Genomic DNA, 26,267 nt, shown 5'->3' with positions numbered 1-26,267 from the left:
CACCTATACTTTTATATCTTAACTTCTATTCTTTTCTTTACTTATATTATTACATATCTTTCTCTTCAATGTGTATTATGTATTGGACAAAATAAATAAATAAATAAATAAATAAATAAATAAATAAATAAATAAATGTTTTAAGTGAAGAAAAATGGAAAATATACAAAAGGCAGAGATAGCACCTCCATTAGCTTTGGGTGGTGATTTTATGCAATCACTAGCCATAGTGATGCTACAGATTGGGAAAAGAGCCTTTTTGCCAGTTGTTTGATAGATTGCTATGATTCTTATCTAGAGTTATTTTCTCTTCCTTCCAAATTATGGTTCATATTTTCTACAGAGTAGTTAAAAAAAAGCAATGACTGCCGAGCATGTAATCTGCATAGTTAGCTGCCATTTGTTACACAGTTGAGTATTGATGGCAAAACATGGACCTCTAAATCCACCGTTGTAATCAGCTTGGTGAGGAGTGATGGGGAGTGCTATCCAACAACACTGAAAGGACAAATATTTATCTTGCGTGCACTAGAGTTTGACAAGACAGAGCAAGAGAGAGAAGAAAGAATATGTTGGAAAATTGGAACTGATTTAAAAATAACTGCAAAGTGTTTTGGTAACTTGACATCATATTCATACTTTAAAATGTTTCATATTTTGAGACATCATTCTTTATTCTCTTCATTTGTGCTGAAAGATTGAATGCAATCTGAGTTTTATTAATTTAATTGAAATGCCTGGCCTTATTGCTGCACATTTTATTTACATCCTTATTACAGTTTTGTGTCCATTAACATGACTCAAATCTATGCCATTTCTTAACAGCGTAGTTGTAAAAACATAAATTAAATTGTTTCTTCTATTCAGCAACCAAGAAATGAATTGATTGTTTTATATATGAGTACGGATTAAAAACAGTGTTTGCTTTTCAAGTACATATTATAGTAAAATAAGGTCTGAAATCAATGATGAAGGCTAAGGAATGCATAGTAAGTAGAAAGACTTGGGTTATAGTTTATAAAATATTACCAAGAAGTGTAACAACTTGGGGCAGGGCTCTGCAATCTTGAACTCTCAAAGAGCCACTTGGACCCATTTCCCACAGAAAAGAAGAGCCACAATGGCACAGTGGTTAGAGTGCAGTACTGCAGACACCTTCTGCTCATCACCAGATGCCAGCAGTTTGGCAGATCGAATCTCATCAGGCTCAAGGTCGACTCACCCTTCCATCCTTCCAAGGCGGGTAAAATGACCCAGATTTTTGGGGGCATTATATGCTGACTTTGTAAGGGCTTAGAGAGGACCACACCCACAGTGTGGTAGTAAAAATTTTGGTAGCCCTTCACTGTGTATAGCCAAACATGTATCACAGCTGAACATAATTCTGTTGTATTTGTTCAAGCACATATGAAGGTGGTGCCGTGGATATTGCCTATCTGGACTTCAGCAAAGCCTTTGATACGGTTCCACATAAAGAGGTGATAGATAAATTAGTGAAAATTGGACTTAATCCCTGGATAGTTCAGTGGATTTCAAGCTGGCTGAAGCGTAGACATCAGAGAGTTATTGTTAATGGTGAGTATTCTGAGCAGAGACAGGTTACAAGTGGTGTGCCACAAGGGTCTGTTCTGGGTCCTATTCTTTTTAATACGTTTGTGAGTGACATAGGGGAAGGTTTGGTAGGGAAGGTTTGACTATTTGCCGATGACTCTAAAGTGTACAATAGGGTTGATATTCCTGGAGGGGTCTGTAATATGGTAAATGATTTAGCTTTACTAGATAAATGGTCAAAGCAATGGAAACTGCAGTTTAATGTTTCCAAATGTAAAATAATGCACTTTGGGAAAAGGAATCCTCAATCTGAGTATTGCATTGGCAGTTCTATGTTAGCAAAAACTTCAGAAGAGAAGGATTTAGGGGTAGTGATTTCTGACAGTCTCAAAATGGGTGAGCAGTGTGGTCGGGCGGTAGGAAAAGCAAGTAGGATGCTTGGCTGCATAGCTAGAGGTATAACAAGCAGGAAGAGGGAGATTGTGACCCCCTTATATAGAGCGCTGGTGAGACCACATTTGGAATACTGTGTTCAGTTCTGGAGACCTCACCTACAAAAAGATATTGACAAAATTGAACGGGTCCAAAAATAGGCTACAAGAATGGTGGAAGGTCTTAAGCATAAAACGTATCAGGAAAGACTTAATGAACTCAATCTGTATAGTCTGGAGGACAGAAGGAAAAGGGGGGCATGATCATAGAAACATAGAAACATAGAAGTCTGACGGCAGAAAAAGACCTCATGGTCCATCTAGTCTGCCCTTATGCTATTTTCTGTATATTTATCTTAGGATGGATATATGTTTATCCCAGGCATGTTTAAATTCAGTCACTGTGGATTTATCTACCACGTCTGCTGGAAGTTTGTTCCAAGCATCTACTACTCTTTCAGTAAAATAATATTTTCTCATGTTGCTTTTGATCTTTCCCCCAACTAACTTCAGATTGTGTCCCCTTGTTCTTGTGTTCACTTTCCTATTAAAAACACTTCCCTCCTGGACCTTATTTAACCCTTTAATATATTTAAATGTTTCGATCATGTCCCCCCTTTTCCTTCTGTCCTCCAGACTATACAGATTGAGTTCATTAAGTCTTTCCTGATACGAAACAATTAAATATGTTAAAGGGTTAAATAAGGTTCAGGGGGGAAGTGTTTTTAATAGGAAAGTGAACACAAGAACAAGGGGACACAATCTAAAGTTAGTTGGGGGAAAGATCAAAAGCAACATGAGAAAATATTATTTTACTGAAAGAGTAGTACATTCTTGGAACAAACTTCCAGCAAACGTGGTTGGTAAATCCACAGTAACTGAATTTAAACATGCCTGGGATAAACATATATCCATTGTAAGATAAAATACAGGAAATAGTATAAGGGCAGACTAGATGGACCATGAAGTCTTTTTCTGCCGTCAGTCTTCTATGTTTCTATATTGCATGGCTGATGCGTCAGAATGCAATCTGCATTATGGGAATGAAGTTGGCACAAGGTGGGGATTTAACTGGAACTCTGAAAACTGAAAGTTTAAATCGATCTTTTAATAAATAACTTAAAGAACCCAATGGAACTGCAGTATATACTGTAATCTGTTGGTAGCACAATTTTATTCCCCTTAAAAGCAGCTTCTGCAATGTTTCATGGAAAATATTAATATATTGAAGTTCAGGAAAACTGGCAAATTTGTGATGAAAGTGGGGGTCACTAATGAACATTTTGCAAGCTTACACATAGTCTTCTAAACAAATTCTAAAAATAATCTGTTGTTTTCTATTTCCCAATGACATATTTCTCAAGAAAACTCATAATTAGATTCAACCCTAAACACATAATATAGCAGTATCATAATATGCCTTGAACAAACAACAGTATGATTGATCCTTGTCCATTGTTACACTCTTAAATGTTGCATATTGTATTTCAAAGGCCCTTTAAATTATTTAGAGAAACAATCAGGAGATTTTCTAATTGAATTCCTTTTAAAAATATGATGTAAAATGTGACATGCTACTTTTGGGGCATTCCTTTAATTATATAGATAGATACTATTAGAAATAGACTAGACTACCAACATTGCTAGGGCTACCAGATATGAATAGCAAAAATATATAAAACCACTAGATGGCAAGAGAGAATGCCATTCTTTGTCTCTAGCTCCAGCTAGTGGTCATCTGCCTTTTTTGCATTCTCAATCTAGGCAATGATCTGGGATTTCTGAGACACAGGAACTCCATATTCACTTGACTTTTAAAGCTCAAATAAAAAGAGGATCTGCCCCCCTATCAGAATTTTGTTGCCTTTCAAGTTCCCTGTCCGTCAATATTCACTCTTTGCTTCTTAGTTGAAATAGTGGCGCCATTTTTTTTCTCTTTCTCTACACTTTTTTTTTTCAAAAATTGGCAGATGGCAGAGTCAAGTACGAAATCAGAATTCAAAACAACTGCATAATTGAAAATTATATCTTTCCACTTGACAAAATACATGGAACAAAATGTTTTATGCTTTGCATTATATTCTCCCTGTGGCTCAGAAAAAGCAGGTGCTTTCTAAGTTTTCTTAGGAATGAAATGGGTTCAAAAGATTCAAGGCAATGTTTTCGCCCTTCATTCTCCCACTTCCTCCTACAAGGAGCTGAAAACTTTATTTTTATGCCATGAAGATGCTGCTAGTCCTACATAAAACCCTCAGAAGCCAAAAATATGATTTTTTTTGTATTGTTTTATAATTTACATGAGCTTTGATTGCACAGTGGTTAGAGTGCAGTACTACAAGCTGCTTCTTCAGACTGCTAGCTGTAGTTCACCAGTTCAAATCTTACCAGGCTCAAGGTTCCATCCTTTTGAGGTGGGTAAAATGAGTACCCAGACTGTTGGGGACGATATGCTGACTCTGTAAGCTGCTTAGAGAGAGCTTTCAAGCAGTGTTCCCTCTATTTTTTTTTGGGGGGGGGGGGGCGGAAAAGTATAGTGTCTGAGCGGCAGTCCCTTTGGGACTGGGCGGCACAGAAATAATAAATAAATAAATAAATAAATAAATAAATAAACAAACAAACAAACAAACAAACAGACAAATAAAAAACCCACCCTGTTTTGCCTCAGAGAATATCAAAATAAAATACTGTGTGTCTATAACAGTGAGCTCATAATAGGGCAACTCTATCAATATCAAAATGCCACTTAAATAGTTGAGCTAGTTTCAAACTAGATTTTGATTTTCTTTCTCTCTTCCTTACTCCCATTCTTTTTCTTTCTCTTTTCCTTCCTCTCTTTTTTCTATCTGTTTCTCTCTCTTCCTCTCTTCCTCTCTCTCTCCTTCCCTCTCACTCTTTCCCTCTCGGCTTCTGGGCAGGTTTGAAAAACTCTGAGTTGATGATGATTTTTAAGTGAGCGATTGCTCACTGCTCAGCTTAGAGGGAACTATGCTGTGAAGTCTAAGTGCTATTGCTAATTTGTAAAATATATTTTATCAATGTGTAGTCCCCGAGTTTCAAGGAAGGTGCCTGCCCCTGCTTACTGGTTGGGTGAATTGCCCATAAAAATGTGGGCAACCTAGAAGAACTACTTAAGATTTTAAAGCCTGAGATATTTTGCAAGCTTCAAGTAAGAAGAATGGGAAGATACATTGCCCAAGGAAAACAAGTTGCAGTTTGTCAGATGATGCTAGTGGAAATGAGTTATAATATCCTTAGGCCTGAAGTAATACTAAAGTCTAATTATAGCAATCAATTGAGTTTAAACTAGAAATGCTCTAAGCTCATATAATGAAGAAGTCATCAAGTGAAGAACAATAGACACTAAAATGCATGATAACCCTGCATTCATTATTGGCACTCAGATTTCATCTTCTTTTCACATATTCATTGTGTTTATCTGGTTCAAATAATGTCTTCAAAGTTAATACCAGCCTTTCATCAGTCTCTCAAAATGAAGGAACAAAATGCTAATTATAATCTGAGTTGCTTTTCTCACAATTGGTCATCTTATGTATTTGCTCTTTTCGAAATCAAGCTGAGGATACAATTCATTATACAGTGATAACCCGATTATTGCGAGGGTTCCGTTCCAGGACCCCTCGCAATGATCGGTTTTTCGCGAAGTAGCGCTGCGGAAGTAAAAACACCATCTGCGCATGCGCAGATGGTGTTTTTACTATCGCCGCAGCAGCGAGGAGCCGAAGATTGGGGTTTCCCCGCCGCCCGCTCGCGCCGCTTCCCAGCTGGGAAGCGGCGCTGGGGGTCTTACCGGCCGCCCACTCCTCGCTGCTGCTGCGCCCGCCGCTTGTCCGCTGCCTGCCTGCCCACGCGCCGGCCCTTCGCCCGCCCACGCCGTTCGCTCGCGCCGCTTCCCAGCTGAGTCCTGAAGCGAACGGCGTGGGCAGGCGAAGGGCGGGCGCGCGGGCGGGCAGGCGGCGGACAAGCGGGCGGGCGCGGCAGCAGCGAGGAGTAAGACCCCCAGCGCGGCAGCAGCGAGGAGTAAGACCCCCAGCGCCGCTTCCCAGCTGGGAAGCGGCACAAGCGAACGGCGTGGGCGGGCGAAGGGCGCGCGGGCAGGCAGGCGGCGGACAAGCCGTTCGCTCGCGGCACGAGTGAACGGCGTGGGCAGGCGAAGGGCGCGCAGGCGAAGGGCGCGCGGGCAGGCAGGCGGCGGATAAGCCATTCGCTCGCAGCGCGAGCGAACGGCGTGGGCGGGCGAAGGGCGGGCGAGCGGCAGCGAGGAGTTTGCGTGGGCGGTGGGGAAACTCCTCGCTGATGCCCGCCGCTCGCCCTCCCGCCAGCAAGAGGGGGAAGACCCAGGGAAGCCGCCCAGCAGCTGATCTGCCCGGCGCCATCTACGCATGCGTGCCCATAGAAAACAGGGCGCGTATGCGCAGGTGGTGTTTTTACTTCCGGGTTTAAAAATCGCCATATAGCCGTTTCGCAATGATCGGGATCGCAATACCCGGGGGATCACTGTACACTTGAATGTGAAATATACTTTTTTTCCTTTTTAAAAAGATCTTTGTTTCATTTCAGGGACAGTTCATTTACTTATTTGTGGCATTGTAAGATATTGATTTTTCTATTAGTTAATAAATGTACAATCATTTTCTATTAGTTAATAAATGTACAATCATTCCTTTGGTTATCTTGCTTACCTAGCTCAGTTCTCTTGCTATTGTGGAAGTAAAGCAGCTTATGGCTTGAAGGTTTTCCAATATTTTTTTTGTAATGGTTGTTTTACTAATTTTAGTTAAACTTAATAGGAAAAGCTGAATAAACAATAACTAAGATATTAAACAAAAATAACACTGGAGTTTTATATTGAATCTTTTTGGACCATGCAGACTTTAAACAGTAATAAAGTTCAAATGCGAAAATTCAGGATCTCCGGTTAAGTTCCAGTTAAATTGATTTATTGATCATGCCTATACTGTACATGATCAATAACTAGGCAAATAGTGATCAGTACTAAACTGGAGCTAGATAAGAGCTAATGCAGGGGTTTGCAACCTGTGGCTCTGGAGCTGCTCTTTGGACCCTCTGTTGCAGCGCCCTATCACGCTGTCATAGCAGAGGGATGGAATAGCCAGCATCTTGTCATGGCAGTGGCGTGGCCAGAGACTTAGTGTGGAATTAAGTATCCTTCTACTTGCCTTTGCACAGCAACAGCATTCTGCCTTCTTTGTGGTACATTTGCTGTTGCCACCAGCAAAGAGGGCTCAGAGAGAATGGCAGGCGTGGATCTTGCAGGGTGGGGACTGTTATGTACCCTCGGCGGATCTGATTGGCTAAAACCTTCCCCACGACTATTGGTTGTTGTCAGGCAGCTGGATTTGGGCGGGTTCTTTATAGTTACGTGATTGGATGTTCTGTCAGCAAGTTGTCAGCCTTAAATACCCTGCTGAGCGAAGTTAAGTGTTGTGTTGTTACTGAATTGAATAAACGTTGCTTGCCATTACCTGCTCTCCACGGGGGTCTTTCTTCCGACATATTAGGGACCATCCCCCAAGCCCGACCTTCCTCCTCCCTTGTTGGTGGGGCCAAGAAAAAGAACTGGGCAGCATGGATAAGTACTTCATTCCTTGCCGAACACTGTGCACAACAGCCTAGTGGGGGAGGGGGAGATGTCCCAGCAGAAGTGATCCCATTGGCGAATTGGACGGCAGAGAGGCCTGATCCAGCTCTCACAGTAGAAGGCTGTTCACCACCTTTGAAAGGTGCCACTTTCTGTTTCTGTTCCTTCCCTGGACATTGATGGCTGGGGTCATGGTGGGAGGATGCATAGAAGTCAGGGCTGCTCCCTCCCCTCAGCAAGCCAGGTCGGGAGAAGCACAGAGAATTGCAGGCAAGCACTCGAGGTTCAGAAGACACTCTCCAATGTTGCCCCAACATGCTTCTCTGTCCCAAAGAAGGATTGAGTGGGAATAAGGGAGCAGAGGGAAGAGTGGCAGAAAAGAGAAGCCCGCCTTCCTTCTTTGGCATGGGGCAGGTGGAACACCCAATATCCCCTCCATGAATTGCCTGCTGTTCTTGCAGGACCTTGCACAGCGCAGTGAAAGCTAGTGTGCTTCACTATGGGGGAGACTGGATCCCTTCCTCTTCCTGGAGCACATTCCTTGCCCCACTCAACCCTGGCAACACTCAACACATTTCCTGCCAGAGGAGGGAGGAAGAGAGAGAGTGCAACCTATGGCAGAGGCTTCCCTCCTCCTCTCATGACCCCCTAGCTGGCTGTGGGGACTAGAAGAGAAGGGGAGGGAGGGAAGCCTTCATTGTTGGTTGCATTCGGCCTAGATTTCCAAAAGGAAGGAAGAAAAACCCCACGGAAAGCCCCAAGGAGAGCATGCAGGGATTTCTGAGAGAGTGAGAAGAGACACAGAGACAGGGAGTGAGAGAGACTGAGATACATAAACACACACACACAGAGTCAGAGAGACACACAAAGAGGGGAGAAAAAGAGAAAAAGATGAAAGAGAGAGATGAGAGAGGGTGACAGACAGAGAGGGAGATACCTATTTCCTACAGAAAACAAAGCATGGGGAGCCATAAAACCTGGGTAGGTGTGGCTAAGGAAGGTCATGTGACTAGGTGGGAGTGAGTAACATTGAGTTGGCCATGCCCACCCAGGTTTTATGGCTTCCATTGTTTTGTTTTCTGTGGGAAACCGGCCCAAATGGAGTGTTTGAGTTTTCAGACCCATGAGCTAATAGAATGCAAGAGTGGTGTATTCCATTAGCTCATTTGTGGGAACGTAACTCTAGGATGATTTGTCTCTTTATTCTCAGCCTCTGCCTTTTCTTCTTCTACATTTTTGTATTTAGGTACCATTTATATCTGGCTGCATTATCTGGCTTGTTAACACAAAGAATTTTGGGTTAAGCAGTTTTAGTACCACTTCCATGATTTCACAATAATGATCTTATCGGGTGTTCTAATATTTCTCTATTTAATTATTTAGCATTTTCATATCTTCTTTAAAAAAGGCAAAGAGGACAAAAATTGAATTCTAAAAATTATGTGTTAATTTACTATTGATAACTTTTCTCACTTTATCAGCATTCTGAGTGACTGAAAGGTATGAATGGGATAAGGAAGAAATCTCTAAATATTTTATGACAGGGAGGCAGAGAAGCAAATGAAAATCAAACTTTTTACATTTGTGGAATCTGCATGTTAAGTTCTATAAATCGAGCAGAATCAACACGTAGACATGCTTGTTGCTCTTTCAGTGCTCATTTTTCAAAATGGGTATGCAGCCATTTGCCAAGTCCTGGTCTAATTCCATTATAAAAGAGTGTTTCTTGCAACATCACTTCCTGGTAAAGAGAAGAAAAAGAAGTTATTGATTTTAGCTCTAATTTTATTGCCTAAAATAAGTAGATAGTAAATTGTATTGTAATATTTGAAAATCCAGGAAAAAAATCACAATATAGTGCACTTATGGAACACAATAATTCCATCCATATGAGTAAGTATTGGAGAAAATTTCTATGGTGTAAGCTGAGTCTGTCATCTGTCTGTCTGTCTGTCTGTCTCTCTCTCCATCCATCCATCCATCCATCCATCCATCCATCCATCCATCCATCCATCCACCCACCCACCCACCCACCCACCCACCCACCCACCCACCCACCCACCCACCCACCCACCCACCCACCCACCCACCTATCTATCTATCTATCTATCTATCTATCTATCTATCTATCTATCTATCTATCTATCTATCTCAGGACTAGCATTGATGATGATCCTAGTCAGGATAATGAAACATCTGCAAGAAAGAAAGCTTAAAGAGCAGCAAGAACCCCTCATAGTAGGGATTTTCATGAAGACTCTATTGGCATCTGCTAGCATATTATCTGATGGTACTTTTCTACTGAGCCTTGGAATTGTTCATGGGCATTGATTGTAACTAGTTTATCCATGATATTATGCCTCATATCAGCAGCTGTGCTCTTTAATGAAAAGGGTGTTCCAGCTTCAGGTGCTAGATGGTCCAATTGAGTTAGCAGCTTTCTCTTCACTATGTTGAAACATTAGGTTAATGTGGATACAGGCCTTCTGTCTATACAGGCCGTCTGTCCATTCATAGTTCCCTTAAATGCTACATATATCCCTTTCATTAGGTCAACTATTAGATGTTTGTCCCTCAACAAACAAATGTGGTGTCTAACCAGTATTCATTCCTTCCATCCATCCATCCATCCATCCATCCATCCAACCATCTTATCTATATATCCGTGTATGTATGTATGTATGTATGTATGTATGTATGTATGTATGTGTCTGGCCGAAAGCCGTCATGTGGAGTTAGAGGCTTTGGCCTGCCACAGTAGCACAGTATTAGGGGAATGGGGAGGGTAGTTGAATAAGAGGAAAGTTACTAGCCACAACAAATTCCTTTCTTAGAGTCCAAGGTCATCTTTTGTTCTGCATCAACTGAACAAAAGAGGAGGTTGGTGGAATCCCTGTACTTGGATTTTCCCTTGTGATGAACTTGTGGGTGTGGGGATGTGAGATAAACCTTAACCTGGGTGGAGTACTAGAAAGAAGTTAGTATCGGAATGGCTGTTACGTGACCAGCATGGCTCTGCTAATAAATTGAACCTTATATGAGAGAAGTGGAGCGGAACCTGATTTATTTCTCAGATGCTATTTGGGGCATTGACAGTATGTATGTATGTGTCTGTCTGTCTGTCTGTCTGTCTTTCTATCTATCTATCTACCTATCTATCTATTTTCTCTGTGTGTGTGAGAGAGAGAGAGAGACAGACAGACAGACAGACAGATAGAGACAGAGAGAGACAGAAAAAGAGACAGAGATAATTCAAAAATGAACTGCAAGAAGGAGTTTGTGTTTGCCAACTCTCTGCTCTTTAGGAAAGCATCCCATCTTCTTTTCAAACTTTTCTGCAAACTTGGAAAAGCAACTTTGGAGTGTGAGCCAATCCCTAGTAATATTTATCACATTCTTATTCACAAATATACTTTTGCCCAAAGCACTCATTTCCCCCACTTGCACTGTATGAAATGGGAGCATTTGTGCAATACATTTTTTTAATAACTGATACATTAAATTTTTCAATATTCAAAGACAGTTCCTTTAAAAGAAGCTGCTGTAAACTCAATAAACGCATATTTTCATTTGCTGAGCAACTTACATATATCAAACATATGCAACATTTTAATTATGGCACAATGGTTAGAATGCAGTATTGCAGGCTAACTCTGCCTACTGCCAGGAGTTCAATCCCTGACCAGCTCAAGATTGACTCAACCTTTCACCCTTCCAAGATCAATAAAATGTGGATCCAGCAAAATACTGACATTATAAACTGCTCAGAGAATGCTGTAAATATGGAGCAGTATATAAGTCTAAGCGCTATTGTTATTATATAAGCATTTTTCCCCATAATTTATTGGAACTTTAACATTTTGATACTATGTACAAACTACTTCCCCTCTCTCCTCCGGGTTTCTCAGTCTTGCCACAACCACCCTATTTATCATGTCTTGCTTAAGTTATCCAACCTGTTTAATGGATATTAAATAGGAAAAAAAGAACTGGTAAAGGGTTTCCCGGTGGAAATAACTTCTTGGTTACCTTTTTGTGGCTCCATTCCATTTGTTTTTTGTTGTTAATGTATTTAACCTTGAGATCTTCCTGTTAAAAAAAAACATAATCCCAATAAAGTATTTAAATGTTACTTCTCAATGATTTATCCATTGATGACCTAACTTCAAGAACTTTTTAATTTTATAATCCTTCCAAGATTTCATGAATTGGTTTATATATATTTTACTTAGAATAAACTATTTAAAAACAAGTCATGGAATATTGTCACTGCAGGACACATTATAACTGAATAAATTGTTACTTGGGAAGCATAATGGTCCCCTTAAATTGATAGTACCAAATCATAGAGATATTTTTACAGAAAACCCAGCAATTTTGAATTACTGCTTTTTTATTTCATCAATTAGGCATAAAGAATTAATATTTGTTGGCAAAAGCGAAATGGAGAGATACATTGTGAAGAGCTATACATATAGTATATGCTTAGTGTACATTATTTATGGATCTAAATCAAACTTTTTATATTTACCAAGGACTAAAGTAGGCTGCTTTTAAGAAATAATTCTACAATATTTTAAATGTTTACTATTATCAATAAACAAAAGGGTAAACTGTGGCGAGTGATCTAGTTGCAGGAAAAGCAAGAAACATATACACTATTACTGTGAAGGAAATATTGAAGGCAATTTTAGTTTTAATATGTAACATAGATGTATTTAAGAAAGTACATAGTTGATATTTACAGAAACCCATAAAGGAATGTAACCATCTTGGATAAAATCTGTTTTTGAGATAAACATATTTTTTTATTTTTTTATTTTAAATTAAATAGCAAGAGAAAATGACAAAACACAAATAAAGTTATGATGTAAATGCATATATTCACAAAAAAACCCAATACATAGATGTATTTAAAAGATGAAAAAAATAGAAAAAATATTATATCTTTATAACAGTTAGTCCTTACAATTCTGTGCATATATTTACCTAATGTAAATATTATTCAAGTGCATAGATATTTATTTCTAATTCACTTACGTAACTACCATTCTTTTTCTTTTTTAAAAATATTTTTATTGGATATAAATATTAAAAATACATTTAGAACATTGATTAGACTTATACTCACATAACATAACATAGATACATATAAACAGACATACAAACAGAACAAAAAAGAAAAAAGGAATGAGAAAAAAATAAATACTGTGTGGGAAGGGTTTATAAACACTTAAAACAATGAAAACTTACCAAACAATTACAATATAAATACTTAAATAAGTACTATCAGTCGATAAATTCCCCATCGCGGATTTCACCTATCGCGGCCAGGTCTGGAACGTAACACCAGCGATAGGTGAGGGACTACTGTACCATTCTTTTTCACCTATTGTGTTTTCCATAAATGACACATATTTCATTCAATGTCTAAGTTTGTAGCTTCTAGATGGCAAATATAATTAGGTTTTTAATCATTTCCAATGCTACAGTGTGAAACCTATGTAGTAGTGCTGTTCTTCCGATATTCAGTTCTTGGACACACACATCTCATCCCTGGCTGGAGAGAGGCACACACAACTTGAAAACTGTCACACAGTGGAAAGGGTTGATCCGTGTTGCTAAGGAACTAGAAGCAGCTGGGAGTTAGAAAGTGATAAATGGGAAAAGAAAAGAAGCTGGGAAAAGCGGAAACCTACAAGGTCAGCCACTTTAGGCTCAACTAATGCCACTCATAGGCCACTTTAATGAAAAGGGCAACATCCAGAATTTCAGAGTGAGTTAATTCCGAACACAACTGGGTAAATAAGGACATTTTTGCAATGCTTTTGAAGACAAATCCTGTTCATCAGCTGTAATTTTATCATTGCTACTTCCCCCTCTCATGCAAATATGATTACTAATCTTGCCACCTACACACACCATACCCAACATGCTATTCTCCTTCACAGTAAGCAACGTTATGCAAAGCATGGAAAACGAATAAGAAATAGTAAGAGAAAAATTAAAGAGATGAAGGGGGGAAAAGGAATATAGCTAAACAGTTTTTGTTGATTTAATTCACCATAGCTCTCCATGTGTTTCCATTTGCCCCGGAAGGAGAGTAAAGACGCTGAGACATATTGTGGATTAAATAAAGGGTCACTTTATTAAATTAACATAAATTTAAATAACGTAACTTTAAATACGTAAATTTAAATATTTAAATTCAACTATAAACAAAGGACCTGCAGAGGCCAAAAACTAACGGGGCGGAAATTCCTGCCAGAAACTTCCTTGGCAACATGGGCCTTGCTGAACCAGGTAAAGGTAGCCACCTTCACCTGGATCCAGGCCACGCCCCTTTGACGTGTGGGAGGAGCTCACCCTCCAATCCCCCAAAGGAAATTGGATCCGGTGATTCCCATGGACATCCTCTCTCCAATCCCCGATGTTGTTCTAACCTCTAGTTCCTGGAGAGTCCATCACCCTTTAAAAGGATGCCCAAAGGAGCATGCACAGTCGCTTCTACCGCCCATTTCCGCCCCTAACCTGCCAAACCCCAGTGACCAAAGGGAGGCCTAGTCTAAAATCTACGTGCGCCGCACTCCCTAACCATTCCATCCGTACTGTCAGTGTGGAATAGGCGAAAAAACGGCCGCCTCCAAAGGGGAGGCCGCAAAAAATTCCTATTCGGCCCTGAAGCGACCTCCTAAGGGTGGGCGGGTGTTTGCTTCTCGGGCCAGCCAGGAAAGGAGGAGGTCCTGCTCGGATCACCCTTAAATAGGGTGATCAAGGACCTCCCCTTGCTCCCAAAATGCAGAGTGCCTACCTGGCGCGCTGCCAAAAGCCGAACCTCCGGTTTTGCCGGAAACCAGAAGTTTGGGGCTCTGTGGAGCCACCAGCAGCGTCCCCCTGCTCCGTGGGCAATTTCAGCCGGCGGTTTATGGAGCCGGTCGGGCATTTTTGTAAAACATCCTTGCTTTCAAAAATCTACCCAACTCTTTCCTTTTATCCTTTAAAATTTACACTTCTCCTTTTGGGAGGGGCCCGATGATTTTTAATTTTTTTCCCCATTTCCTCTTATCCATTCATACTTCATGCATTTATTGTGATTTGATGCTAATTTATTTTGTCTTATGAAGCAATAAACTTTGTTTTCATTGATTGATTTTTTTTCTTTATTACAAGATTACATAATGCAGACAAATGTATAAATCTAATAAATTAATAAAACTTTCATTCTGGTTGCTCACTTTAGTATTCAATCCACATTTCTTTAAATATGCATCATTTCTGACACTATGCTTTCTTGTCAATAGCACAACATGCTTTTTAAATAGTTATTATCCTTGTCATGAGGAATAATGGCTATGAAAGACATCTAGCAGGACAACCAGATTCTATAGTAGTTTTGTTACCTATGCCATACACTCGCAGGATTCATTTTTTTCGCCATGTACATATATAGAAACATAGAAACATAGAAGATTGGCAGAAAAAGACCTCATGATCCATATAGTCTGCCCTTATACTATTTTCTGTATTTTATCTTAGGGTGGATATATATTTATCCCAGGCATGTTTAAAATCAGTTGCTGTGGGTTCACCAATCACCTCTGCTGGAAGTTTGTTCCAAGCATCTACTACTCTTTCAGAAAAATAATATTTTCTCATGTTGCTTATCTTTCCCCCAACTAACCTCAGATTGTGCCCCCTTGTTCTTTTGTTCACTTTCCTATTAAAAGCCCTTCCCTCCTGAACCTTATTAACCATTTAGCATATTTAAATATTTCAATCATGTCCCCCCTTTCCCTTCTATCCTCCAGACTATACAGATTGAGTTCATGAAATCTTTCCTGATAAATGTTATGCTTAAGACCTTCCACCATTTTTGTAGCCCGTCTTTGGATCCGTTCAATCTGAACACAGTATTCCAAATGTGGTCTCGCCAGCATTCTATACAGCGGGATCACAATCTCTCTCTTCTTGCTTGTTATACCTCTAGCTATGCAACCAAGCATTCCACTTGCTTTCCCTACCGCCTGACCGCACTGTTCACCCATTTTGAGACATACATACATACATACGACGGTCTTGGTATATTCGGGTTTCTTCCCGTGTAGGATTTGGAAATTTCTGGCGACGTTTCGACGAGGTCCCACTCTTCATCTTCAGGCTGGTGTTTCTGTCCTTGTTCTAGGGCGAACACAGCGAGACCTGAGCTACCTTCCTTCTATAAATACTGGTGGCTGGGTGTGGTTTGATGGCTCAGCAATTGCCTGCTGTGTAGAAACTTCCTGGTGAGTCAGTGGGGTAGCACCTGGGGTCGTTGATGTAGCTGAGGTATGCTGATTAGTTAATGGTTGTTGATTAGGCGTGATATCCTGAGTACTTGGAGCTTGTAGGCTACTTGATTGTTTTGCAATGTGTGTTCTGAGTCTGGTTTCAGTTTTTATGGCTGGGTTACGTTTGAGGGCTGGTTTCCAGATGTCTGGTAGGCGGGAGGTATCATCCCGCTTGTTCATATTTTGGGGATGTTTTTCTATCTCAATGTCTTCCATGATTATTCTTTTGCTGTAGTGTTCTGTTTTGGAAATTAATTTAGTACTGTCAAAATCAATTTCATGTCCTGTAGTTTTGAAGTGTTGGAAAAGGGAGGTTTTTTCTTTTTTCCTTAATGCATTATTATGTTCTACAAAACGTGCATTTACTTTCCTGTTAGTTTGTCCAATATATGTGGCTGGGCAGATTTTACACAGTATTTGATAAACTCCCTGGTTTTCTAGCTGGATATTGTCTTTCGGGTTTCTTAGGATGTTGGCTATTTTTTTATAGAAACATAGAAACATAGAAGTCTGACGGCAGAAAAAGACCTCATGGTCCATCTAGTCTGCCCTTATACTATTTTCTGTATTTTATCTTAGGATGGATATATGTTTATCCCAGGCATGTTTAAATTCAGTTACTGTGGATTTATCTACCACATCTGCTGGAAGTTTGTTCCAAGGATCTACTACTCTTTCAGTAAAATAATATTTTCTCATGTTGCTTTTGATCTTTCCCCCAACTAACTTCAGATTGTGTCCCCTTGTTCTTGTGTTCACTTTCCTATTAAAAACACTTCCCTCCTGGACCTTATTTAACCCTTTAATATATTTAAATGTTTCGATCATGTCCCCCCTTTTCCTTCTGTCCTCCAGACTATACAGATTGAGTTCATTAAGTCTTTCCTGATACGTTTTATGCTTAAGACCTTCCACCATTCTTGTAGCCCGTCTTTGGACCCGTTCAATTTTGTCAATATCTTTTTGTACCAAATATCTTATCTGTACCAAAGGCTGTCTTGATGTTGTGTTTGCGGAGAATTTTATTGATTTTATCTGTGGTTCTCCGCAAACACAACATCAAGACAGCCTTTGGTACAGATAAAAAAATAGCCAACATCTTAAGAAACCCAAAAGACAATATCCAGCTAGAAAACCATATATCTCACAATACACACATACAAACTAGACTCATGATGCAGAGACCAGAAAATGCCTGTAGGATGGGGTGCATGTGCGCAGGGTACTTGCATTGCATTCTGGAGATTCATGTATGTGTGCATGGCCCCCTTGCACCCCATTTTGGGCCTGGAAAGCCTCTGAAACAACCTGGAAGCCAAGAATAGACGAGGGGGCAGGGGGCATGCATGGGGGGGCAGTGCACATGCGCAGAGTGGTGGGTGCATGCGTGGGGGTGCAAAATGCCACATTTATTTATTGTATTTATATTTCTTTATTGTATTTATATGCCGCTCATTCCAAAAAGGCTCTGAGTGACTCATTGCATTTTGGGGGTTCACCATCACTGAACCAGACAATGTTGTTTTTCTGTGTCATATAATATATCTGGATACATGCATAATTTTTCATTCTTTTATTTAATTATTTTGACATGTTTATGTACTGTATATTGGAGGTAGAGACCCCCTGGGAGCTGTATGCGAAGAAATTTCTTTTTAATATATGCTGATTAGTGTACATTTGAAGTGACAATAAACAATAAAGTTATTCTAAGTCTAAATCTAAGTCTCTGATTATCTAGATAAGGTGTGTCAAACTCAATTTCATTGCGGGCCACATCAGGATTGTGTGAGATCATGTGAGGCCAATGTGGGCATAGCCAGGGTGGGCATGGCCAGCTCAATGTCACTCATTTTGGGGTGTCTGTGGTAGCCAGTGCTCTGCCAGTGAAAACAGAACTTGGTGCAAAAGTCCATTTTCCATTTTCATCTGTGATGGCCTCCTGCAACTCTCTGCCAGTGAAAACAGAGCTTGGGAGGGCCATATATAGCCCTCCCAACCTCCATGTTTGCTTGCAAATGCACCGCAGACTGGTTCTTCACTGTTTCCAGGACAGCCCTGTGGGCCAGATCTAAGTAACTCATGTGTTCAATCCCTGGGCATTGAGTTTGACACTCCTTATTTAGATGGCTTCTCTGTACAATTGCTTGGACCTTGTGTCATAAGCCTTTTTGAATACATAGGCCAGGAGTCCAATCCAGTAAGGCATGGTTACCGTATTTTTCAGTGTATAAGATGCACCTTTTTCCTCCCTAAAAGAGGCTGATAATTAAGGTGCATCTTATACTCTGAATGTAGCTTTTTTTTCCCCCAGGAAAACATAACTAGCTGCTAACAATCTTCCCAAATCTTACCTTGCAGGCTCTTTCATTGTTTCTCTCTGTGGAGAATGTTTTCCAAGCCCCAAGTCTTTGCAGGGTTTTATTCATTACTCTAACTTGCTCTGAGTAAGTTTCTTGCAAGCTCTTCCATTGTTACTCCCTGCCAACCCTCTCTTTGTAGGATTTTTGTTTCATTGTTTTACTTGTTCCATATATTTCTTTCCAGCCCTAATCAGGTGCTATTAATGTACCCAATCTCTTTCATTGTTACTCTTTGCAAAGAATGTTTTCAAAGTCTTTGCAGGTTTTACCCCCATTGATCTAACTTGCTCCAAATGTTTCTTTCCAGTCCTAACCAAGTGCTAACAATGTTCCCAGCTCTTACCCGCTTGCAAGCTCTTTCATTGTTACTCTCTGCAAAGAAGAATGTTTTCCAAGCCCTAAGTCTTTGCAGGGTTTTTTCCATTGCTCTACTTGCTCAGACTGTTTCTTTCCAGGTACTAATGATGTTCCCAGCTCTTACTCTTTCATTGTTACTAGTTCAGAATAAAAAAAAAATCCCTTAACCAGGGAATAAAATAATGTGCTGAAGCTAACCAGACTAAGGACACTAGCCAGATGAATGCCTGGTAAGCAGATTCTTTTCCATATTTTCCTCCCCCAAAACTAAGGTGCGTCTTATACTCTAAAATATGTTATATCCTTATCCTTGATATACCCAATGCTTATTTCTATCTAACAAGATAAGTAGAAGAAACTCTTATAAAGGATCGTATTTGCTTCTTTGGACAAGCATTCATTCTATGCAACAGACAAATTACTAATCATATTTTTTTTCTATCAGCATTGCCATCTCTTAAATAAAACTAGGAAGATTACACAGCCAAATTAATTCTATATAGGTCAACATATAAATTGGTTTAACTCAAGTGCTGGAGGAGATAGATATCGAGGCAATGTGGAAAAAAACGGAATAGCGGGGAAAGGTAATTTATAAATTGGCTTTCAAATGTACAGCCTGTTGTTATGTTGGCATACAATCTTACTTAGCAAGCAAATCCATGAAATCCAAACATTTATTGAAGGATTTTAAGTACAGTGATACCTCATCTTACGAACCCCTCTTCATATGAACTTTTCATGATACGAATCCGGTGCTTAAGATTTTTTTGCCTTTTCTTCTGAACTATTTTCACCTTACCAACCCAAGCCGCCACCACTGGGATGCCCCGCCTCCGGACTTCTGTTGTCAGCTGGGGAGCACGGGGATCCCCCTGAGTCTCCCCTCACTGGGAAAGCCCACCTGCAGACTTCCATTGTCAGTCGAAGCGGGGGGATTCCCCTGAGGGAATCCCTTCATTTTGGCTGGTGCTGCTTTGAATCCCAGTGAGGGGAGCCTCAAGGGAATCCCAGCGCTTTGGCTGGCAACAGAAGTCCGGAAATGGGGTTTCCCAGTGAGGGGAGCCTCAGGGAAATCCCTGCGCTTCAGCTGACAATGGAAGTCCATAGCACTGGTGAGAACAAGGTTCTAGCTCATCTTTAAACATGGAAACTCACAGATGACTAGCAGTTAGTTTCTTTCAGTCTTTCAGCCCAAGGTACCCTACATAGCTGTTGCAGAGAAAAATAGGAGTAGTTACTACAGACCTGGGCATTTTTATAGCCTCTGAGCCACCTCTGGCCCTTTGGCTGTCCCTATTCAGCCTGTGTGAGGTCAATCAGAAATTAGAAATCAAATTTTAATAAGACATAACATAATTCTTACCACTAGCAACTAATCAATTATATCTCCACTGCTGAGCTAATCTATATCTACCTAGAACTCCTAAGAAGGAAAGCAAGCAAGCAAGAAAGAGCATGGTTAGGACAACCTGGTATGAATCACAGCAGGAATTAAATAATAATGGTAAGACAAATTAAAATGCTACCTAATTTCCAACAATTCTGGGCAGTGTCCAAATTATTTTAAAGCAAGAAAACAGTACAAAACATGGTAGAGATAACATATCCACATGGGAACAAAGAGAAAAAAAGGAGCTTCAAATAAAGAAAACTTCAATTATGACGCTCTCTAGTGACCAGAATTTTGCAGTCCAGAAATGGAAGCCCTAGCAAAAGTAATTATAATATTTTCAATAAAAGTTAGTATATCTGATACTTACCAGTCTTCTTAATAAATTCTTAATCGGTAGTGGTGTTCAACTGGTTCTATCCTGATTGGGCGAACCGGTAGCACTGACTGTTGGTGGCCCCGCCCAACTGCTCGGATGTAAGCATGTTGCGTTTTTGACGCTGTGCACACACAGTTCACATTTGTGAAGCAGTAGGGAAGGTAAGTGAATGGGGCCCAGGGCTGCTGCCCAGACAGGGGGGAACGCAGTAGGGTAGCAAAAATGGAGCTCCACCCCAGAGTACCCAATTTCCCTGAAAGAAGTTTAAAGAAAATGCAGGGCGTCCTGCATAAGCCACGCCCACAGTGTGGTAGTAAAATTTTTGGTAGCCTTCACTGATAACACCCCTGGTACATAATGCAAGATCACTGTGGATGACTCTGAATATAGTCAATATACAGTGATCCCTCGATTTTCGCGATCTCGTTCTTCGCGAAACGCTATATCGTGATTTTTCCACCCGATGACGTCACTCTCTTCCTTCCTTTCTCATCTTTCTTTCTCTCTCTCTTTCTCTATCTTGCTTCTTCCTCTCTCACACTCTCTTCCTCCCTCTCTCATCTCTTTCTTTCCTTCTCTCTCTTTCTCTATCTTTCCCCCTCTTGCTGGTGGGCAGCAGGCGGGGCGGCGGGCGGGGCGGGCGCATCAGCGAGGAGCCGGGGTTTCCCCTTTGCATGGGCGGCGGGGAAACCCCGATCTTCGTCTGCTCGCTGCTGCTGCAGGCAGGCAGGCGGCGGACAAGCGGCGGGCGGACAAGCGAGGCGGCGGACAAGTGGCGGGCGGACAAGCGGCGGGCAGGCAAGTGGCGGACAAGCGGCGGGCGGACAAGCGGCGGGCAGGCGGGCAGGCAGGCGGCGGACAAGCGGTGGGCGGACAAGCGGCGGGCGGACAAGCGGCGGGCGGACAAGCGGCGGGCGCGGCAGCAGCGAGGAGCCGAAGATCGGGGTTTCCCCTTTGCGTGGGCGGTGGGGAAACCCCGATCTTCGGCTCCTCGCTGCTGCGGCGCTGCCGAGCAGATCAGCTGCTGGGCGGCGGAAGGAACCTTCCCTGGGTCTTCCCAGGTGCGGAAGTAAAAACACCATCTGCGCATGCGCGGCCATGGAAAAATGGTGCGCATGCGCAGATGGTGTTTTTACTTCCGCACCACTATATTGCGAAAAATCAAGTATCGCGAGGGGTCTTGGAACGTAACCCTCGCGATACTCGAGGGATCACTGTATATGACCTTACCCCATTCCTAAAGGGCATGCATTAGTGCACCATTGTGCCTACCTTCCTTCTTTCTGTCCTATTGTCCTCATTTATATGTACTTACTTTGCTTATGTTTATGTTGTATCTATACTTGCTATCTTGTACACGTTTGATAAACAAACAAATAAATAAAAATAAGTAAATTACTGCTAAATTTCCACACATGCACACATCAAAAATTAGTAATTCATTGTTTTCCTTATTGCATTCAGAAAACTAATAAGGAATATTGAAGGAAAAGAGAAGAATATTAACTTTAAGCTTTTAATATATACATGCATTAATTCCACATTAAAATCTTAATGAAATTATAAAATGTATCAATCTCAATGGTAAAATTAAAATGCTACCAGCATGTTAATTTCCCACCACAGTCATTTCTAGCATTTCAAGACAATTCCTAAAACAACCATTACTCACTCAAAACAATACAACTATATTTCAGTTTTGTAATGGACATGAAAGAAGACAATACATAAGCAATAATAATAATAATAATAATTTATTTATTATTTATTTATTATTTGGATTTGTATGCCGCCCCTCTCCGAAGACTCGGGGCGGCTCACAACAAGTGAAACAAATCATAATAATCCAATTAATTAAAATATTTAAAGATTAAAAAAAAAAAAAAACCCCATATACTAACAGACACACACACAAGCATACCATGTATAAATTAAACGTGCCCAGGGGGAGATGTTTAATTTCCCCATGCCTGACGGCAAAGGTGGGTTTTAAGGAGTTTACGGAAGGCAGGAAGAGTAGGGGCAGTTCTAATCTCCGGGGGGAGTTGGTTCCAGAGAGCCGGTGCCGCCACAGAGAAGGCTCTTCCCCTGGGGCCCGCCAACCGACATTGTTTAGTTGACGGGACCCGGAGAAGGCCCACTCTGTGGGACCTAATCGGTCGCTGGGATTCGTGCGGCAGTAGGCGGTCTCGGAGATATTCTGGTCCGATGCCATGAAGGGCTTTAAAGGTCATAATCAACACTTTGAATTGTGACCGGAAATTGATCGGCAGCCAATGCAGACTGCGGAGTGATGGTGAAACATGGGCATACCTAGGTAAGCCCATGACTGCTCTCGCAGCTGCATTCTGCACGATCTGAAGTTTCCGAACACTTTTCAAAGGTAGCCCCATGTAGAGAGCATTACAGTAGTCGAACCTCGAGGTGATGAGGGCATGAGTGACTGTGAGCAATGAGTCCCGGTCCAGATAGGGCCGCAACTGGTGCACCAGGCGAACCTGGGCAAACGCCCCCCTCGCCACAGCTGAGAGATGGTTTTCTAATGTGAGCTGTGGATTGAGGAGGACGCCCAAGTTGCGGACCCTCTCTGAGGGGGTCAGTAATTCCCCCCCCAGGGTAATGGACGGACAGATGGGATTGTCCTTGGGAGGCAAAACCCACAGCCACTCCGTCTTATCCGGGTTGAGCTTGAATCTGTTGACACCCATCCAGGCCCCAACAGCCTCCAGGCACCGGCACATCACTTCCACCGCTTCGTTGACTGGGCATGGGGTGGACATGTAAAGCTGGGTATCATCGGCATATTGATGATACCTCACCCCATGTCCTTGGATGATCTCACCCAGCGGTTTCATGTAGATGTTAAATAGCAAGGGGGAGAGGACCGACCCCTGAGGCACCCCACAAGGGAGAGACCTCGGAGCCGACCTCTGACCCCCCACTAACACCGACTGCGACCGGCCAGAGAGGTAGGAGGAGAACCACTGGAGAACAGTGCCTCCCACCCCCAACCCCTCCAACCGGTGCAGAAGGATACCATGGTCGATGGTATCGAAAGCCGCTGAGAGATCGAGGAGCACCAGGACAGAGGATAAACCCCTGTCCCGGGCCCACCAGAGATCATCCATCAACACGACCAAAGCGGTTTCCGTGCTGTAACCGGGCCTGAAACCCGACTGCGGGGGACCTAGATAATCGGCTTCTTCCAAGGACCGCTGTAGCTGGAGTGCCACCACCTTCTCAACAACCTTCCCCATAAAGGAAAGGTTGGAGACTGGACGATAGTTATTAAGTACGGCTGGGTCCAGGGAAGGCTTCTTGAGGAGGGGGCGCAAGAGCGCTTCTTTATAGAGTGTTGGAAAAACTCCCCTCCCCAAGGAAGCGTTGGTAATCTCCTGGGCCCAGCTCCGTGTCACCTCCCTGCTGGCCGAGACCAACCAGGAGGGACACGGATCCAGTAGACAGGTGGCGGAACTCACAGCTCCAATGGCCTTGTCCACTTCATCAGGTGTCACCAGATCAAACTCTTCCCAGACAGGTGGACAAGTACGTGCCCCAGTCACCTCGACTGACTCATTGTCAGTCGACTCTGTTTTACAATTGGAGTCGAGGTCGGCCCGGATCTGAGCGACTTTATCAGCTAAAAACGTGTTAAACTCCTCGGCACTACTCTGCAAGGGCTCCCCAACTCCCCCCTGGTTAAGAAGGGAGCGGGTCACCCTAAACAGAGCGGCCAGGCGGGATTCCGCTGATGCAATCAAGGTGGCATGGTACGTGCATCTTGCCGCCTTGAGCGCCACTTTGTAAGTCTTAATAAAAGCTCTTACAAGTGTTCGATCAGATTCAGACCTACTCTTCCTCCATCGCTTCTCTAGTATTATAATACTACTACTACTACTACTACTACTACTACTAATAATAATAATAATAATAATAATAATAATAATAATACACACAAGGCACAGGTTAAATGCAGTTCAATTGCTCACCCAATAACTGGGAAATTGAGTCCAATTCTAAAGTCCAGGGAGTCCACACACACAATCCTGAACAGTAAAAACCATGATCTTGACGAAACAATGAATCAGATAAACTGCCCTGAGGCTAAAACACCAGGCTGCACTTTTATCTTTAGCACTAATTACAGCAGCCCCACCCAACCACAGGTGGCCTCATTTTCTCTTGTAATAATCCTTCAGTTGTTGTCTCCTATGCATCACTCTACACATGCATGGATGTGTCATTAATTCTTGTTCAGAATCCAGGGACGATACAGATGACTGATCTCCTCCTGGGCTGTCTACCGAACTCCCCTCTTTCCTGTCACTCACACTTCCTTGGTCAGAGGAGACTTCGTTGGCAGATTCTACTGGGAGCAAAACAGGCCTGCGGCCTGTGGATGTCTCCCCCACCTCCACCTCCACATTCCTTGGGGCAGGAGCTGGGGCAGAGCTAACCACAACAACAACAACAACAACAACAACAACAATAATAATAATAATATTCACTAGATAATAATTTAATATTTCAGTTTAAGAATGAAATGGGGTAAATAATGGATGTAACTTGATGCATTTAAAGAGACAATGGCTACAATTTGAAACTGTTTTCAAATATTTATTCCTGTTTTTTATAGATATTTATTTAATTTTGAAATCTCTGCTGTGACATTCATCCTCTAACTCTTTCTAAACATCACTACGAATGAAGGCAATGGCCCTTTCAATCGAAGCAGTTAAAAAAGCAAATTTATTTTTGAATAGACCACATTTTTCATGTAATATGCTCTGTGATGAATGAAAGTCTTTTTAAGAACCAGAGTTTGACATTTCTTTGCAGAGTTTCATATGGGTCAAGGATTTTTGCACAGCACAACAGCGTAATGGTTGCTATGGTAGCAGCTTATCAGCCAACTTCTAATTGCTCGTGACCCTGAGAAATGCCAGCTTGTGCTGGCATAGCTGCTATTTGAATCCAGCAGAACACCTACTGAATGGAGAAGAGTGGTAGGAATAGATAATACCTCAAGTGGTGCCAACAAGGAACTTGGATTTCTACCCATTCTTGCTGGGTGTCTACAGTGACAGCTCTTGAAATATCTTGAAATATAATTTTGAGGAAGTTCTAAAAAGCCATTTTAGGAGGAGTAAGAAATTCAGAGAAAGTCAGAAAACATTTATCCATAAACAGGAGTCAAACCATGCTTTATAGTAATGGTTTGTATCAGCACAACTTACAGCAGTGATTTGGGGAATGTTACCAATATGTTTTAATTATAACATGTAATCTCAAATATATATTTTAAAAAGACTTTTTACTGGCTTCTGGAAACCAGAAGACTTTTGATTTGTTAGTAAATCCATAGCAGATTTCTTTCTCCACCACCATTGTTAAATCCTTACAAGAATCAACTGCAGATTCTCTGAGTAAGAACGGATCTTTTTTATTAGAATGGCACGTAACGGTTTTACAACAAGGAACAAGACAACAACAACATGGCCGTGCCTGGCAGCTATATATATCCCGGGCTGCCAGGCTGAGCCAACCAATCGCCTTGCAGTATTTTCCCGCCCAAAGAATATGGGGGGGGGGGGGAGTACAAGGCCTAACTGTCCTCTGGACACAACAACCACCATCCCCTACTCACATCCCTGTTACAATAGTTCTGTAAAAAATCTCACTATATATTTGGCATACATTTGAAGTTTGTAATATGGAGGGTGGTGGGGAGGAGAGATGTATAGCATTCCATTAGTGTTTTAATAAAATGCCATATATTTTTTTACATACTGAATGTGTGATCCATTCAACTCAGAGAAATATAAATTGACATAACTCAAGCCAAT

The 26,267-nt window shown here is 41.6% G+C and overlaps 1 protein-coding gene across 1 annotated transcript in view; it reads right to left on the bottom strand.

Annotated features, from left to right (window-relative positions):
- Positions 1-9,026: 9,026 nt before the first annotated feature.
- CNBD1 (cyclic nucleotide binding domain containing 1) overlaps positions 9,027-26,267 on the bottom strand; it is a 154,817-nt gene continuing 137,576 nt past the window's right edge. Inside the window, exons 12-13 of the mRNA XM_070748011.1 lie at positions 11,632-11,691; positions 9,027-9,343 (exon numbers count right to left, since the gene is read on the bottom strand). Of these exons, the coding sequence (XP_070604112.1) occupies positions 9,260-9,343; positions 11,632-11,691 (144 nt within the window). The 3' untranslated portion in view covers positions 9,027-9,259. The remainder of the gene's footprint in view (positions 9,344-11,631; positions 11,692-26,267) is intronic.

The sequence above is a fragment of the Erythrolamprus reginae genome, chromosome 3 (genome assembly GCF_031021105.1).
Source record: "Erythrolamprus reginae isolate rEryReg1 chromosome 3, rEryReg1.hap1, whole genome shotgun sequence".
Lineage (NCBI taxonomy): Eukaryota > Metazoa > Chordata > Lepidosauria > Squamata > Dipsadidae > Erythrolamprus > Erythrolamprus reginae.
Note: the sequence above shows the minus strand (reverse complement) of the source record. Positions and strands in the feature narration are given on the sequence as shown.